Source organism: Sprattus sprattus (assembly GCF_963457725.1).
Source record: "Sprattus sprattus genome assembly, chromosome: 18".
NCBI classification, from domain to species: Eukaryota; Metazoa; Chordata; class Actinopteri; order Clupeiformes; family Clupeidae; genus Sprattus; species Sprattus sprattus.
The window spans coordinates 30368420-30384900 of record NC_137916.1 but is presented as its reverse complement, the minus strand read 5'-3'; the positions used below and the strand labels follow the sequence as shown (position 1 = coordinate 30384900).

Genomic DNA, 16481 nt, shown 5'->3' with positions numbered 1-16481 from the left:
AAAAGACGTCAGTAAAAAGGAGCACATGTTTGATGCTTGTGCATTAGTGCGATATGCAAGGTAAACCAGAAGCACAACTCCTCAGGGGACTGAGAACGTCAATGCCGTTTGTGATCAGACTGTGTCAGCAAGAACAGTACGCCGACATAGCGAGAGATATTATAGTAGGGTTGCAGTGCATAAACCCCTTATTACAAATATGAATGCACATTTGAGTGTTCAGTGGTGGTGCAGAAAAACCTTAGGCACTGGTCTGCAGTAACGAGTGAGTCATCTTTCACCATGCTCTTAACAAGCAGCCGAGTGCATCTGTGGCGCACGCAAAGAGAACGGTCCAGGCCTGAATGCTTGACCGCTACAGTGAGGCCATCTTGTGGCTGTTACGCTGCGGGGGGCATTTTGCTGGCAAATTGTGTCCACTTGTCCCCTTAGAAGGAAGGCTCACTGCATATCAACACAAAGTTCTTCTGAGTGATAACCTTCAATTATGAAACATTATGATCCTGATGGGGAGTGGTTGGTCTCTTCCGGGATGACAATGCACTCATCCACACATCCATCATTCCCTCTGTCTGTCACTGTATGCAAATACAATGACAATAAAGGCTTTCAATTCAATGGGGCGTCACGAGGAGTCACTGAATGGTCTGATGAGTATGAAAACGATGTGAATCATATGGTATGACCTTCGCAAGTCACCAGATCTCGACCCAATTGAACACTTATGCAAGATTTTTGGACCGATGTGTTAGACAGTGCTAAGGAGGAAGTATCTTTCGGAAGTATGGTGTTCCAAGCCGTCAGTAGGGTTCCAGAGACTTGTAGAATCGCTGAAGCGGTTCTGGTGGTCCATGGCGGCCCAACACCTTACTTAGCCATTTTTTGTTGGTTTTTCCTTTAATGGAGATCAGCCCTCTGTATATGTGTGCAACGGTTTATGTGCTGATATGGAAAAGCACCACAGCATGAAGATCAAACCTTTGGGGCCTTCCAACCTCTACTGCTTCCCATCAGTTATTGTGGGCAGTTCAGACCTCTACTGCTCCCCATCAGTTATAGTGGGCAGTTCAGACCTCTACTGTTCCCATCAGTTAAAGTGGGCAGTTCAGACCTCTACTGCCCCCCATCAGAACATAATATGAACTTGCACAGTCCATGGTAATGTAACTCGAGGCCATACGCCATTGCAGACCTGAGTGTTCTGACCGCAGGCAGTTGTTACTCCATCACTCAACAAAAGTCATCTTGTGTGTGACGAACATGATTACAGACCCCTCCCTGTTGGATGAGGGGGTCCTCTAGACCCCGCCCTGTTGGATGAGGGGGTCCTCTAGACCCCGCCCTGTTGGATGAGGGGGTCCTCTACCTCGTTATATCCTCAGAGACAGCAGAAAGTAGAAGAGGCTAGTGGAGTCCTCCAGTTTTTTTCTTGTTTTGTTTTTAAGGTTGGTGCTGCACATCCTTCCTATCCTCCATGACTGTGAGAACCCCACAGTAATGCAGAGAATAAGGTTCTTAATGAGCACTCACCATTTACCGCTTCCATCCTCAAGGGAAAGGTTAGAAATTCACCCTGTGGCTCACATGTCCCATCTCAACCCACACCCAGAAAGTCAAGATGAACAGGGTGTAGGAACACGCCCACCAACCTCCCCCCCACCCCCCCCAATCCCCTCCCCTAGTCCCTGTCTCAGTGGATTATGTGCTCCAGGTATTGTGGGTGAGGATTTTCTTTGACATACTTCTGTATGTACCAGCAGGTGAGATGGGCCTTCAAGTCTTCCTCCACCACAAAGTCCATTGCCGCCTGCAATGCAGAGAGAAGAGACGGTAAACATTCACACAGGCAACCCACTGACAGGCCAGATAAAACAAATCATCAAACTGGGCTGAGTTCCCCTGGATTCACACAAACCTCTCTGAAATCCACTCTGGCAATAGATCTGCTTGGTAAATCTTACTTTTGCAACATAACTAACTTTCTGAAAAAATATATAAAATGACATGATGTAGCCTACAATCCCATTGACAGTAGCAACAACAGCTATTCTTAAAATCTAGCATAAAGTCCGTTTTAACACAGACATTTCCACTTTCTGACTTGGTAAACACAACATCCATTATAATCAGATTAAGAACTGATGGTTCAGAAACGGAGAGCGTAAACGCAAAGGATTGATCTGGGTTAAGCTCCTACATAAGCTGGCTAGATGTTTCAATGACCATAGCATCGCACAACATAAACCTACTCTACACACTGATAGTGACTGTGGGCAAACAAAGGGGCAAAAATCTGTTTGGGGGGCTGATGTGGGGTCTCAAAAACAACGTGTGGCTTCAGAATGCTACTTTGTAAATGGTATCTCTGAGCATTCTGGGAAATCTAAGGAATAGCTGGGACACAGTTCTTACATTTTGAATCAGCCATTTATTAAAAAGTCAGAGAGGCTCTAAATTGAATCTACATATTACTGAGATAATTTCGAACACACTCGATACCTATTTACAGATACTTGGGCTTACATTTTTCTAAATCTGGCTGATAAATTCTGCGCATGAAGAGGACAAAGAGATCCTGACATCCATTCCATTCCCCTACTTCAATCAGATACTGCATTGCCTCAGTTGTGATTCAGATCTAATCCACCAACTTCCCAACATTTGTTCTCATAAACCCTCTATTATTTCAGTGTGATGAATATGATATCCCAATACTGCACTGAGACAAACACTGAACTTAATTTGATTATGTTGTTTACATTTACATTGTCATCTAGCAGACATTCATTAAGACAAAATTACAATCTAATTAGTGGGCTGACATATTCAATGATATTATCCCTTGAATTATCAAAGACATGCAATGTGATTAAGTGATCGATTAGAAATACTCTTCATACTCCACCTTTGCCAGATGCTTGGCAATACCTCTCCCTCTAAATGCATCAGGAACCTCAGTGTGTTGAAGGTCCACAGTCTTCTTCCCAACATAGTCATACAGCAAAACAGCTCGATCATGAGACCCTAGGACATGAAGTCATGTTAGAACACCGCCCAGTGCTAAAGAGAAGGAAAAACTGTTTACCATTTCCCACTGGTGTTACATTATGTTTCAACATTGTATATCTTATGTCTATAATTAACCGACAGTGAGAGGAGATAACAATACAAATCTGATTGCAGCGTGTCGATATCAGTGATGCGTATAGTGACTTCACTTAAAATTCAATAGTTTAATCCAGATAGCCGGTTCATTACCAAACAATATCTTGGCATTTTACACAACATGGACTTACAAGGGCACATGCAATGCTCTGAACACAATTAACAACCAGATAAACTTTGCTCCAACTTCAGCCACTGTTGGCTTCAGTTCCACTTCTTTTGTTGTCTCACATAGTTCCACTAAACAGGCAGCTTACGTGAACCAGTTGACACTCATTATTATTATTATTAAATTAATAAGTCTTTGTTGTTTTAATAAAGGTATTTGACTTGGATGAAATTGTACTCACATAGCCTACACTATACGTCTAAAGATCTTAGATATGGCTTCAAACCAAAACTACATATTCCAAGTTTTAGGGGAAAGGAATGTTGACTCGATTGTTTTCCAAAGTAATCATCAATACCAGTGGACAAATCAGGAAGTGGATGGTTTACAGAAAAAGCTGCTAGCCAGCTAACGAGCTCACTAGCATTTAGGCTGAGGGGGCAAACATGCATACTTGTTCATTTTGGCAACCTACTTGCACTCAAGTTAAAAGATAACAAATAAAAAGGGTGCAAGTCCATGATGATACGCGATGGCAACTGAAAAGCACAATTATCACCGAAATCCCAGCTTCAATGACACAAACTATAGCTGCAGGCGAATTACCTTGCTGCATGGCTAGCTCTCAAGCATTAATTAGCTTACTAGCTGGCTAGCTCGTTGTCTTGATCAGCTAACAGTCATTTCTATCGAGGAGTCTAAAAAGTAATATTTGAATGCCAAAGAGTTAAACCTAACACAACAAACAGCTGAAAATACAAGCACATAGTTATATGTTTTGTTTAACGCGTCATTCACTCTTGATTGAGGAAACAAAAGGACAAGAAAACAGGGAGGTCGCCTCTGGGACAGCCTATCAATGCCACCACCATCTATACAGAATTTACCGTTTAGCCTGATTGTAAATTGCCGTCGTTTTTTGTCGTGGTCAACACGGAGTGGAGTACTGATTTCATTGATGAATATGGGCGCAGCCTGTGCCATGATCTTCTGCGTTTTACTGCTAAAACACGTTGTGTATCACAGCCCTAGTGAAAATTTCAATACGTGCGGATTCATACTCTCGCTTGCAGAGAGAACACGACCAACAAGCAAAAACACTCCATCCAAGGAAATCAGCTGTAAGGTCACATGACACACCTAGACCAATAAGCACCGAGGAATATTTGTTTGCCCTGAGACGCTCGCATGTGTGTCACCTGTAGTTGCAGAAACACCAAACAAACAGCATAATTGGGCAAATGCTCTAACAGAGTAACTGTCGCCCGTCCATAACACTTTCAAGTCACGATGAGTGTTATGGCTGTTGGCGACGCACAGGTTGGACAGTCATTGGACTGTATTCCTATGAGCACAGTGTATAGGCCTACCCACTATATTGGTCTTTCCTGTATCATGTATTTACCACCGGATGTCTGTATTACGTACATCTACCTAATGCTGGCTGTGTACAACCCCTGTTGTTTCCCTTCCTCTTCTGCTACACAACCCCTCCCCCTTCCCCCCTTCCTATCTCCACCCGGCCAACCTCAAGCAGATGGGTCCCCCCTTATGTGGCGTGGTTCTGCTAAAGGTTTCTTCCTGCCTAACAGGGAGTTTTTTCTTGCCCCTGTTGCCATTGTGCTTGCACTAAGGGGGTTCAGGCTCTGGGCTCTGTTAAGCGCCTAGAGGCAATTGTATTGTTATGGCGCTATATAAATAATATTGAATTGAATTGACCAACAAATAATTAAGTGGCTTAATTACAAGAGTTGTTACCATACTGTTCCTTGCTGTTGTAACAGTTGTGGAGTTCATAATAATGCCTGCTGGCTTGTAAAGGTTAGGGTTACTGGTCCTGACTTGAAGCCTTGTAAACGTATATATCAGATTTCTGTCCAGAACATGAACAGAAGCACTTGGTGATGTGATTGTTGTTTTTCCAGCGTTCACAGGGTCAACGGAATTTAACAGTATGGGTATTTTGGGGGGCGATATTAATACTTCACTTGCAAAGCTCTCATTTTGGAGGGTTTCAAATCAAATAGTTACAAATGAGTTGCTGGTGATAGAATTGTGCAGCAGAATGTGGTTGTGCTGCGGTGATATGTAGTTTGGTAATTAAATAGGTTCAGTATTAAAACACTGTTTTCAGACTTGCCTATGGATCTAGTGCATGGCTCCATATCTGAATTATAGTTCCAGATATGATCTACATTTACTCCCCATACACTTGTTAAAAAGTTCTGTTGTTATTACAATACTATTTAAGTGTTGTCGCGAGTGACATCCACATAAACTGCACATGCACCACCCTTCCACATTGCATGTAGCTAATTGGTTATTGGGGGTAAAGCCTAATTTATGTTCGTCCGTTTACTGAGACAGGGAGAGCCCTCTCCGTCGTGGCAAACCCTTTATGAGCACCTCTCCGTGGCCTGACGTGCACCTCCCACATTTTGTAATTATCCGTCTCCGTCAATACATTGCTGTGTACTGTGGGTTTATTTTGTGTTGTTCAAGGAAGAGTTCTGAGTCTGGAGCAGAAAGAGAGACCTCTTCCTTCCATTCCATAGGATGAGTTATGATGGGGCCTCTCGGAAGGAGAGAAGGGCCATCTGCGTGACCAGGGAGTAAAGCTTAATTTATAGTGCGTCTCCCAAATTTTGTAACTTTCCGGCAAGGCTACGCAAGCCGCAGGTCTGAGTTTTGTCCAATCCATCGCTGTTTACCTTGAGGCCTAACATTCGATAGCTGCCTCAGACACCTTGCAAATCCCCTTAGACGTATTTTTCAGTTACAACAACAGGGTTTTTACATTTCACAGTGTATATTTATTGGTAACTTTTAAAAAATCTAAGCGAAAAAAGTCAAACAAACTACTTTTAAATCGCTGTTTATCTTGTGGGTAGTAGCATGCTAACATTTGATAGCTGGCTCAGACACCTCGCAAATCCCCTCCGACGTGTTTGACTATAAATGTTCACGAGTCCGTCGATGCAACTGCATGGCCAAGCAGTAAGGCAGTTTCAGAAGCATACTCTAGCTGCCTATATGGACCTTAACGGAGTCATGTTTTTTTGTAAAACTGCTTCTTAATTAAGTAGATTCTAAGCATTCTAAAGGTGTCTTGGAATCTATAAGTAGGGAAGGGAAGTGAATGGAGATAGAAGAGTTGGGCTACATGGCTACAGTGTGTATGTAGGTAGCATTAGCTGTTGGGCTACATTGCTACAGTGTGTATGTAGGTAGCAGTAGCTGTGTATTTGGGATAGGTGATCATTTGGTGTGCCATATTTACACAGATATGCACAGAACTACAGCAAAGTTGTAACGTTGCTTACGCCACAAAGAGCACTGTCTATACAATCAGACACAGAGCTTTTTCGAATGGCTTTATTCCTGTTGGTAAGAGGTCACTTGTATACAGACCCTGAGTTGAGGACATATTGATCAGACAAACATACATAAAAGAACATATTGATCAGACAGACATGCATAACAGACCTTAAAGACAAGCAGTCATCAACACACACATCAAGCTAAACAGACAGCTAGACTGACAGGCAGCCAGAGACAGTTAAAAGGCACAATACGTATATGTTTCCACAAGTAGCATCTAGCGTTAACCACTTCTTTAGATTAACTAACAACTAATGAATGTGTGCAAATGACAGCCATTGATTAAAAAGCAGCCTGGGACATTTTTTGGGGGCTTAACCTTTTTCACTGTCACCTAGTCGGTTCACAATTTAAAAAAAATCCAATCTTCTACATATTTAAAATAAATGCTGCTTGTTTCATCTTTACTGGTTGAATAGCATGACATTCTTGTTCTTCAATTGATTCGTATGGCCTCATGTACAATCACAGACATATAAAGACACATTAAGACACATTAGTCATTTTAAGATTGAGACACATTAAGACACATTAGTGATTTTAAGATTGTTGTATTGAAGACAACCCCCACTATGACATCTTGTAGCTCCAATGTTAACCTCATCAGGGGTCAAGCGGTCAGAGGTCAAGGGTCATCTCATGTTGTTGATACTTTACTTGTGGCAGGAGGACGGGCTGGCCACCATTTGGGTTTATATTAACCTGCCACTTTACAGTTCCATTTTAAATGTCAAAAACGAATTTACAGAGTAGGCCAATGGCAAGTGTCGTTGCATATAGACACTTTCAGGATGAGAGGGACCCGCTTTATTATAGCAGTGTTCTCTCAAGCCTAAAGGTCATATTAGTCTGCCCAGCAACAATCTGTGTTTGCCTGGACCAACACCTTATAAGAGCACCAGTAAATGCTGCCCGTAACTGAAGCAGCTTGTAATCTAGGAGAGACACTGTTTGCTCATTCTTCAATCAGCTGCACATCAAGCTGTTATACAGATGCTAGGCTGATTGCTCGCGGTTGTGAACTGTATTAGTTTATGCAAGACTGAGTTAATGGGGTTATGTATTTCATATTGTGAAGTTAGTGTGAATTTAATGCGTCTGTGTTTGTGATCCATGTAGTGCGGTGTGTGGCATCGGTGAGACAGACTGTGTGTGTGTGAGACAGACTGTGTGTGTGTGTGTGAGAGTGTGTGTGAGAGTGTGTGTGTGTGTGTGTGTGTGAGTGTGAGAGTGTGTGTGTGTGTGTGTGTGTGTGTGTGTGTGTGTGTGTGTGTGTGTGTGTGTGTGTGTGTGTGTGTGTGTGTGTGTGTGTGTGTGTGAGTGTGAGTGTGTTTGTGTGTGTGTGTGTGTGTGTGTGCCTGTCATGTGTAAGATACTGGCCCTGCTACCCCCTCTCCTCCACCATTTTTCTGAGTGTTTTGATCACATCTTCCCCGCTGGCCCAAGTCACCACGTTGGCCCGGAACTTCCCCGGCTGAGCCTCGGCCATCTCCTGGATCAGCCGGTGCATCGGGAAGTCCCGCCGGGGGAACACGGTGTCCCGCGGCGACAGCGTCAGGGACGGGCAGAAGTCGTTGGCCCCGTCGCCGACGTAGAACACCCGCTGGAACGGCCGGCCTCCCCTCTCCCTCACGCGTCGAGCCATGTACTCACGCACCACCACCGCCTTGCAGAAGTTGACGGGACAGCGCTGACACTCGTGGGAGTGGAAGGGCCTGAGCTGCAGCTGCCCGTTGCCGTCGAAGTGGGCGGGGTTGCTGAAGACGCGCAGGAAGACCTTGCGGAAGCCGGCGCGCGTCAGCCAATGCTCGATGAAGAAGGTGTTGGCGTCGGACACGCACACGACCTCGAAGTCCTTCGGCGGGCAGGACTGGAGGAAACGCAGGAGCGCCAGGATCCCCGGGCAGGCGGGAATCTTCTCGATGATGGAGCGGATGGTCGGCTCGTTGACGCCCTGCTCGGCCAGGTAGGCCAGCACGCGCTGCATGTACTCGTTGTAGCGGTTTGGCCTGTAGGTGTCTTTCAGCCAATCAGGGAGCACCCCTCCCGGAGCGGCCTGGACCACCATGTCGTCGCTGGTCTCGTCCACCAGCGTCTCATCAAAGTCGAAGAAGATTAGAAAGCGGCGGTCACCGGGGGGAGGAGCCTCAGCCATGTTGCCACGACGATGGTGGTGGTGGGCGACCTCAGCAGCTGAGGGATGCGCTGGGGCAAAACAGCAATTGAAAACAGAATCCCGCATGATAGCACGGGCTTCAGCACACTCTTTGGTTACTCTTTAATTTCTGAGTCAGTGATGATTCTGGGAAACGTCAGAATGAAAAATGAAAGTGTGGAGACAGAAGAGGTGGAGTTAGGAACACAACACAAGAGAGGACAGAACAAAGAAGACACATTTAAATGATTGGGAAATTCTAGTTATCCTAACAAATGTTAGGAGATGTCGGTTGGGGACAATTGTAACGCATTACAATCGTTTGCAATCAATGACTGACATAAAGCAACCACAGGTCGTCTAGCGACGCTTATGGTGGGGTGCAGACCCTTATGGTGCAGTAGGCTACAATGTCTAACTCCGCCCATCCTCATGTGTTTCAGTGACAAAGGCTGTTTTCGATGTCACTTTTCTCGTCTAAACTATCTTTCCATCGACAGCGTCTTATTAGAATAATTAGTTTTGCCCATGCTGATATCAGGTCATTTTTTTAATTTTCTGTAAAGACTACAAGTTACAGAAAACCCGTAGGCTATACACCACTATTTTGTTTTGAATTCTGCACGGCTGTCGCCGTAAATGTGACTTTACCCCTTCAAACTGCCATGTTACAATTGTCCCCGACACATTACAACTGTCCCCAAGCCACTCACCGCATTTAGATGAAAATTAGAGAAAAATAAGGCACATGTACTAGAATTAGTGAAGTAAATGAGATATGTATGATGAATGTTAAATTGAAACGTGTTCCTTATGCCGTTTTTTGCAACAAGATCAGAAGTACAAAACAGCAAATAGCGTTACAGTAACTGGTCTCCCCGTAGAAATCTGTGTTGTGACTTACCTCTCCACAAATTTCCCAGCGGTGCCTCAAATCTGTGTAACTAATACAAATTGCCAGGCAACATTAGTTTATGTGCAATATATATACAAATGTAGCCTACGACTTTATTTACAATAGTTTTAATAAAAATGAACAACTCATTATAATTAAGCCGCCGAGGAAAAAGTGTGAAAGTTGAACTAGCATTTTGACACGCACAGTAAATAATGTTGTAAAAAACCTTAAGTGAGTATTTCCTGTAATGTTCAATAAGGTTCAATTAAGACAGTATACAATACTACGAATCATACTTTACATAGGATGAGAGAGTCTTTGTCCGGTTATTTGTGGCATAGCCTACCTGGTGGTTATCTCCTCTCAGCCGCAGCAGAGCCTACCGCTTCAAGGGCAACTCACAAGATGTGCTTTCGAGTGCTCCCATCAGTACACCCTGTACACGGGTCTCTCACCGCCTCCTTCTGCCTATTTCCAGGAACAAATATCGCAGGCAGTGTTATAAAGACCGCTCTAAACCACAGCTCAAGCAACTGGATGACGTCAGCTGTCGTGCTCTGCAAGGCTCCGCCCTTCGCGATTACTTAACGTAACAATCACATCCAGTCGCTCTCGAGTGATGAAGAACCGATTCCGTAGAAAAAGCTCCCCTCTAATAGCAGCCTGTGCTGAACATATGTGGGCTATTTTAGGCGCAAGATGGGGGCTGTAAGCGATGTGTGTGCTAAGTACAGGGTGCCTAGTATGTTATTATCATCTCTGTCTGGAAATGAAAGATTTGGACCACCCACCCACCCACCCACCCCTCGGCCTGTCTGTCTGTGTTTGCACTGACGCACACACTCTCACTTCCACTTGTTTAAAATAGTGAGTGTGTGAAAAAGATGGAGAGAACAGAGGACAAAGACATTAGGGAAAAGGGAGATAAATAATTCGAGAACCTTAGCTGCCCTCAGTGAATAAAACCTTTTTTTACCCTTTGCCTTTTCCTGTCAAAAAAATGTGCAAGGTACCGAAAAGAGAGTCTTTCGCCCGTGTAAAACCCTTATCTGTGTGTCCCACAGTAAGGACAAACACAGAAACACACAGTACAGGACTCCTATGACCTACTTTTTTTTGTTGGTCACAGGCTAAGAACTGTGAGTTCACCCCAAGGCACGTGTCTGCATACCACCACCTTCTGAATTCCTGGACAACAGCAGCCTCTAATCAAAATGAACACACACTCTCACTTTTCCGCTGAAACAAGTAACTCTTCAACAGACAGAATTACTTAGAAACTCCAGCTGGTTAGGCAGACACTAAACAGTAAAAGATTGCACTGGCTAAAGTCCAAAAACTGATCTGTGTTTTCTTATTTCCAGACACCAATGGAAACGACCTACCTTAACCCCACTGCTGCACGTACAGGTATTTTTATACACACACACACACACACACTCTGGAGCGTCCTCATACTCCACATAAACCAGCAGCGTTCTGGATAATACACAAACTGAACTAGTGACATGTAACCTCACTGCAACAAGAGGAGGGAGGGGAGCTACAGTCTACATCAGCGACTCTGAGGCAGGCACATGATTCCAAAAGCCAGCTAGGGTCAGGGCTGGACGGTGTGTGTGTGTGTGTGTGTGCTGCTAGGGTCAGGGCTGGAGTGTGTGTGTGTGTGTCAGGGCTGGAGTGTGTGTGTGTGTGTGCTGCTAGGGTCAGGGCTGGAGTGTGCGGCGTGTGTGTGTGTGTGTGTGTGCTGCTAGGGTCAGGGCTGGAGTGTGCGGCGTGTGTGTGTGTGTGTGTGTGCTGCTAGGGTCAGGGCTGGAGTGTGTGTGTGTGTGTGTGTGTGCTGCTAGGGTCAGGGCTGGAGTGTGTGTGTGTGTGTGTGTGTGCTGCTAGGGTCAGGGCTGGAGTGTGTGTGTGTGTGTCAGGGCTGGAGTGTGTGTGTGTGTGTGCTGCTAGGGTCAGGGCTGGAGTGTGTGCTGCTAGGGTCAGGGCTGGAGTGTGTGTGTGTGTGTGTGTGTGCTGCTAGGGTCAGGGCTGGAGTGTGTGTGTGTGTGTGTGTGTGTGCTGCTAGGGTCAGGGCTGTAGTGTGTGTGTGTGTGTGTGTGTGTGTGCTGCTGCAGCAACTCTGACTTCAGAAGAATCCAGGCTTGTGATTGCCTCCTTAAGCAGGAGATTGAGATACAGGCAGATATGTTACTTGTGTTGATTTGCACATTACACTGAGTGTTAGGACCAAGGCAACCCAAGCTAGTATGACACACACACACACACACACACACACACACACACACACACACACACACAGTCTTGTTGCCATAGCGCCACGTGTGCTGCTACCAGAGCTTCTGCGTTTCCATCCACAGCAACTCCCAATCGTGCTGATGGTTTACAAGTACATGTTGTCCTAACTTACACACTTTTCCACAAATATAAAAAAACAATAGACATGCCCATGTATACGTTCAGATATAAAATGAGACTCTCAGAATTCAGTTGTTGTAATTATGGCTACAGTTTTTTTTTTACTTCTGAAAGTTAGCTGAGTGTTAAATGTACATTATCAAAAAAGGCCATCGTTACATCATCATCATAAATGCATCTTTCTGACATTATCGCATAAACGATCAAAACAAACAAAACGAGAAAAACAAACTGCAGAATGTGGTAAAGCTGCACAGATTTGTACCAGACTCACAATGATAAAATACTCACTGCTACACTGAAGTGGTTAAAATGCAGAAAAAAAAGAATATTGAGTAAAAAAAAAACAAACAAACCACATCTTTAAAGAATATACATCATTATTGTTTGTCTTTTTTTTTTTTTTTTTTTTAAACTAGCGAGATTTTAGTAGAAAGTGCATTCTATATGCCAAGGAAAAAAGGAGGAGAATCAGACAATGCAGAAAAACAAAAATATATTCCAAAACAATTTGGATTTATTATTTAGCCCATCCACCTTATAACTGACGCAGGGCACAGGAGGAAAACTCTCTTCTGGAGGAGGTGTTAGTTGACTTACATTAGTAGCTTTATACACACACTGATATCACTGGGAATTCACTGGGAGACCACAGCGTTGTTAGCATGCTACTTTGCTATTTTCAATTTGTATACCATAATCATATTTAACTTTATTGAACAAAATCTTTAAAAGTTACAATCAATTGTGTGTCGAGTAATCTCACAAGGTGTAACACTGCGTTAACGTTAACCCTTAACCTAAAATAGTTCCGCTAGCTAGCTCTGGTTGAGTTGAAATCTACGAGGTATTAAAATATAACTGTTTTCTAAAGAAAATGACTATTATTGGAGATGAAATATCTGAATGTCTAACAATTTCATGGTGCATTCTGAAAGTTCCACCATACTGTGAACAACTGTGATGGACAAGCGACAAATCTGGTCAACTACCTTTTACTTCACTATGCAGAATAACCTGGTGAGCGGTGTGATCCGCCCTGACAAAATGCCCCCAAATAAAGGGCCCAAAGTGGATGAAAGCAAGGATGATAATATTGACCATGGTGTCTGGAGAGTCGAACCCCTCACAGAACCTCAAAGGTGATTCTCCTCCTTTTCTCTCATCTCTCAAGACACACTCACACACACACACAGACACAGACACACACGCACACACACCCTCCAAAATGCACACATCATAGAACACACTTCTCCCACAATGCTTTGTCAGTCTCCAACCTGTGCCCCTCTCTCTCGCAGCAGTAAAGTGCCTAGGATTAAAAACAACTACACCAATTTGAAAAAAAAGAAAAGAAAAAAAAAAACAATCACAAAAAAGCCAAGCCATAATCCAGCTCACTTCCTGGGGTGCATCACAAAATAGCTCCTCACTCTTTCCCCGTTATGGATTCCTTTCAGTGATGCGGGGCGATGCGGGGCGATGCGGGGCGATGCGGGGCGATGCGCTGTGCCCTTGGCAGGGGTTAGTGGGCGCCACGAGACCAGTAGCGCTGCACAGGCGCACCCCTCACCCCTCATCTTTACAGGCGCACCCCTGACCCCCTCTCCCCCCTCTACAGGCGCACCCCTCACCCCTCATCTTTACAGGCGCACCCCTCACCCCTCATCTTTACAGGCGCACCCCTCACCCCCTCTCCCCTCATCTTTACAGGCGCACCCCTCACCCCTCATCTTTACAGGCGCACCCCTGACCCCCTCTCCCCCCTCTACAGGCGCACCCCTCACCCCTCATCTTTACAGGCGCACCCCTCTCCCCCCCTCAACCATCTTTCCCTCCTTTCACTCCCCCACCAACAGTTTCAAGAACCAAGCGACAGACCTCTAGCAGCTGAATCAAAGGTATCATTACTCTCCATCCATCCCTCCCTTTCTCTCTCCCTCCCTCTCTCTTTCTCTCCCCCTCTCTCTCTCTCTCGCTCACACACACACTCACACTAATGAATCATGACAAATATCTGCTCTCATTCACCCCCAACACCCTTCGCCAAACTCAAGAAAGACAGAGAAAGCAGCTTTTCATGTCAGCACCACGGGGGGTATACATCACTGCTACTGAACTCACACACACACACACACACACACACACACAAAACACACATACACACACACAATGAAACTCCATCAAAAGAACATTCTAGAGGGAGTCCAATCCCACTCTTTAAAGTACATGTCTGTCTCTGCAAAACCAGCCTTAACACACACCCCCACATACGTGTAAAAACATACATATACTGTATACACGCAAAGTATGATGATTACACTTAAAAATGAGTTTTTTCTTAAAAAAACAAACAAAAACAATGAGGATACAGTAAATATGTCTATACGCTTACAAAAATTTGGTGAGTGTGTTAGAATATAAAACCATTAAATTCCATTTTTTTTTTTTATATCTATTCCTATGAAAGCACGACAGCGTTGTCTCTTTTTTCCGACAGAGGACTCTTCCATCTTCATATTCACTTGGCTCGTGTCCTTTCCTCGACAACAACCCGACACCACCAACACCAGTCTGATTGAAGACAACCCTGCACGAGGTCACATTCAGAGGATCCGAGCTACCATGTCCGAATCAGTTCTAAGTGCCCTAAACGCACACGTTCAATATGTCTGGGATTGTATGTGTGAAGTGTGAAGTTTGAAAGACGACAAAAAAAAAAAAAGAAAGATAAATGGACAGACCCTTGTGTCCTTATGACTCCAGAAGACCTGACACTCTCCTACTTCAGGAGATGCGGAGAGGAGACCTGTTTTGAGGTTTGTTTGAGTTTGAGTTTTTAATAGTTGTGAGGAACGAGCGGTTTGAAACATCACGTCAAGACCTCACCTGTAACCGGCGTGTGTTTGTGATTAAGAGAGTGACCCGTAGAACCATAGGCAGCAGCAGCTGTGTAGACATTAGTTTGGGAGAGACAGAGTGTGTGTGTGTGTGTGTGTGTGTGAGCGAGAGAATGAGAGAGGAGAGGTACTGTTTCACTAGTAGAAAGCAAATCGTTTTCAAATGAGGAAGCCTGTGTTGTGAGCGGTGTTGGGTGTTGTGCCTGCATGTGTGAATGTGTGTGTGTGTGTGTGTGTGTGTATTATGTCTATGTAAGTGCATGGTAAATGTCAACAGTCTCAACAGGGACAACATGGGTTTGACCCAGGGCATGGTCATGTCAGAATGTCACACCCACATGAACACACAAGCATCTAACTATCATGTCTTAAGAGAACTTGTGGAAGTCAACAGTGGAGCTTCACACTCTATATATATATATGTATGTGTGTATGTGTGTCTCTGTGTGTGTGTGTGTGTGTGTGTGTGTGTGCGAGCTAGAGTAAGAAAGCGTCATTTTTTCTGGCACTATTCAATTTGCACTCCAACAAAGGATGGTGCATGGGGCTCTGAGGGTGTGTGTGCGTGTGCGTGTGTGCGTGTGCGTGTGTGTGTGTGTGTGTGTGTGTGTGTGTGTGTGAGAGCGAGACAGAGTCAGGGCTCAGTGGTGTTGCTGGCCAGGTCCCGTGCCCTTGTCAGGCTGGGTGAGGTGGCGCAGGTGAGTGTGTGTGTGTGTGTCAGGACTCAGTGGTGTTGCTGGCCAGGTCCCGTGCCCTTGTCAGGCTGGGTGAGGTGGCGCAGGTAGCCGTCCTCCTGGCCGCAGTGGTTGATTGTGATTGGCTCGCTCTTGAACAGGGCAGGGGGCGGGGGCAGCAGGGAGACGGGCGCGATGGGCAGAGCGTGCTGGGCATGAGCGCCGTGAGGGGCGTGGCTGGCGTGCACCTGCTGCCCATGCTGCTGCTGCTGTTGTTGTTGTTGTTGTTGTTGTGGATGTTGTTGTTGTTGTTGTTGTTGATGCTGCGGGTGGTGGTGGTGCTGCTGCTGCTGCTGCTGCTGCTGGGTGGAGTGGGGCACCTGCAGGTGGAGGTGTGAGAAGCCGTGCCCCACGCCCCCCCCAGCCCCCGAGCCCATTATGCCCAGCGAGGCGGAGCTGACGGCGGGGCTCACCACCGCTGGAGGCACCACCTGACCACCCGGGGTCCCAGAATGCACCTGGCCCGGGGCGAGACCGGACGCGGAGGAGGAGGAGCTGGGGAGAGGGAGGGGGGTGAGGTGCAGGGGCAGGGGCAGGGGGAGGGGCATGACGAGGGAGGCGGGCTGGAGGGTCACGGGGCTGGTGACCCGGAAGCACTTCTCCTTGTGGGCCTTGAGCATGTTGGAGAAGCGGAAGCGCTGGCCGCACACGTCGCACGGGTACGGCTTCTCCCCGGTGTGCGTGCGCCGGTGACGCTTCATGTTGGGCCGGCTGGTGAAGC

General features: G+C 45.7%; 3 protein-coding genes across 4 annotated transcripts in view; all 3 read right to left on the bottom strand.

Annotated features, from left to right (window-relative positions):
- Nucleotides 1–1677: 1677 nt before the first annotated feature.
- Nucleotides 1678–4328, bottom strand: natd1 (protein NATD1). The gene is made up of 3 exons (XM_080856772.1): nt 4162–4328; nt 2906–3024; nt 1678–1807 (listed from the first exon to the last, which is right to left on the bottom strand). The coding sequence occupies exons 1-3, from the start codon at nt 4256–4258 to the stop codon at nt 1691–1693; spliced, it is 333 nt and encodes a 110-aa protein (XP_080712898.1). The 5' UTR covers nt 4259–4328; the 3' UTR covers nt 1678–1690.
- Nucleotides 4329–8039: 3711 nt separating this feature from the next.
- On the bottom strand, nt 8040–8897 carry phospho1 (phosphoethanolamine/phosphocholine phosphatase 1; the record flags this gene model as incomplete). Its single annotated transcript, XM_080857152.1, has 1 exon — nt 8040–8897. One exon carries the CDS (start codon nt 8895–8897, stop codon nt 8040–8042), a length of 858 nt encoding a protein of 285 aa, XP_080713278.1.
- Nucleotides 8898–14090: 5193 nt separating this feature from the next.
- Nucleotides 14091–16481, bottom strand: part of znf652 (zinc finger protein 652) — a 19616-nt gene continuing 17225 nt past the window's right edge. For both annotated transcript variants that reach the window (XM_080856699.1, XM_080856700.1), the window contains exon 7: nt 14091–16481. This exon is cut by the window's right edge and continues 36 nt beyond it. In XM_080856699.1, the coding sequence (XP_080712825.1) occupies nt 15751–16481 (731 nt within the window). In that variant the 3' untranslated portion in view covers nt 14091–15750.

Excerpts from the sequence above, each read along its gene's own strand:
- natd1 (XM_080856772.1), bottom strand. The coding sequence starts at position 4,258 with ATGGCACAGGCTGCGCCCATATTCATCAATGAAATCAGTACTCCACTC. Across the intron at positions 3,025-4,161 it reads ATTTACAATCAGGCTAAACG|GGTCTCATGATCGAGCTGTT; the intron begins GTAAATTCTGTA and ends TTCATGTCCTAG. Across the intron at positions 1,808-2,905 it reads TTGCCAAGCATCTGGCAAAG|GCGGCAATGGACTTTGTGGT; the intron begins GTGGAGTATGAA and ends TCTGCATTGCAG.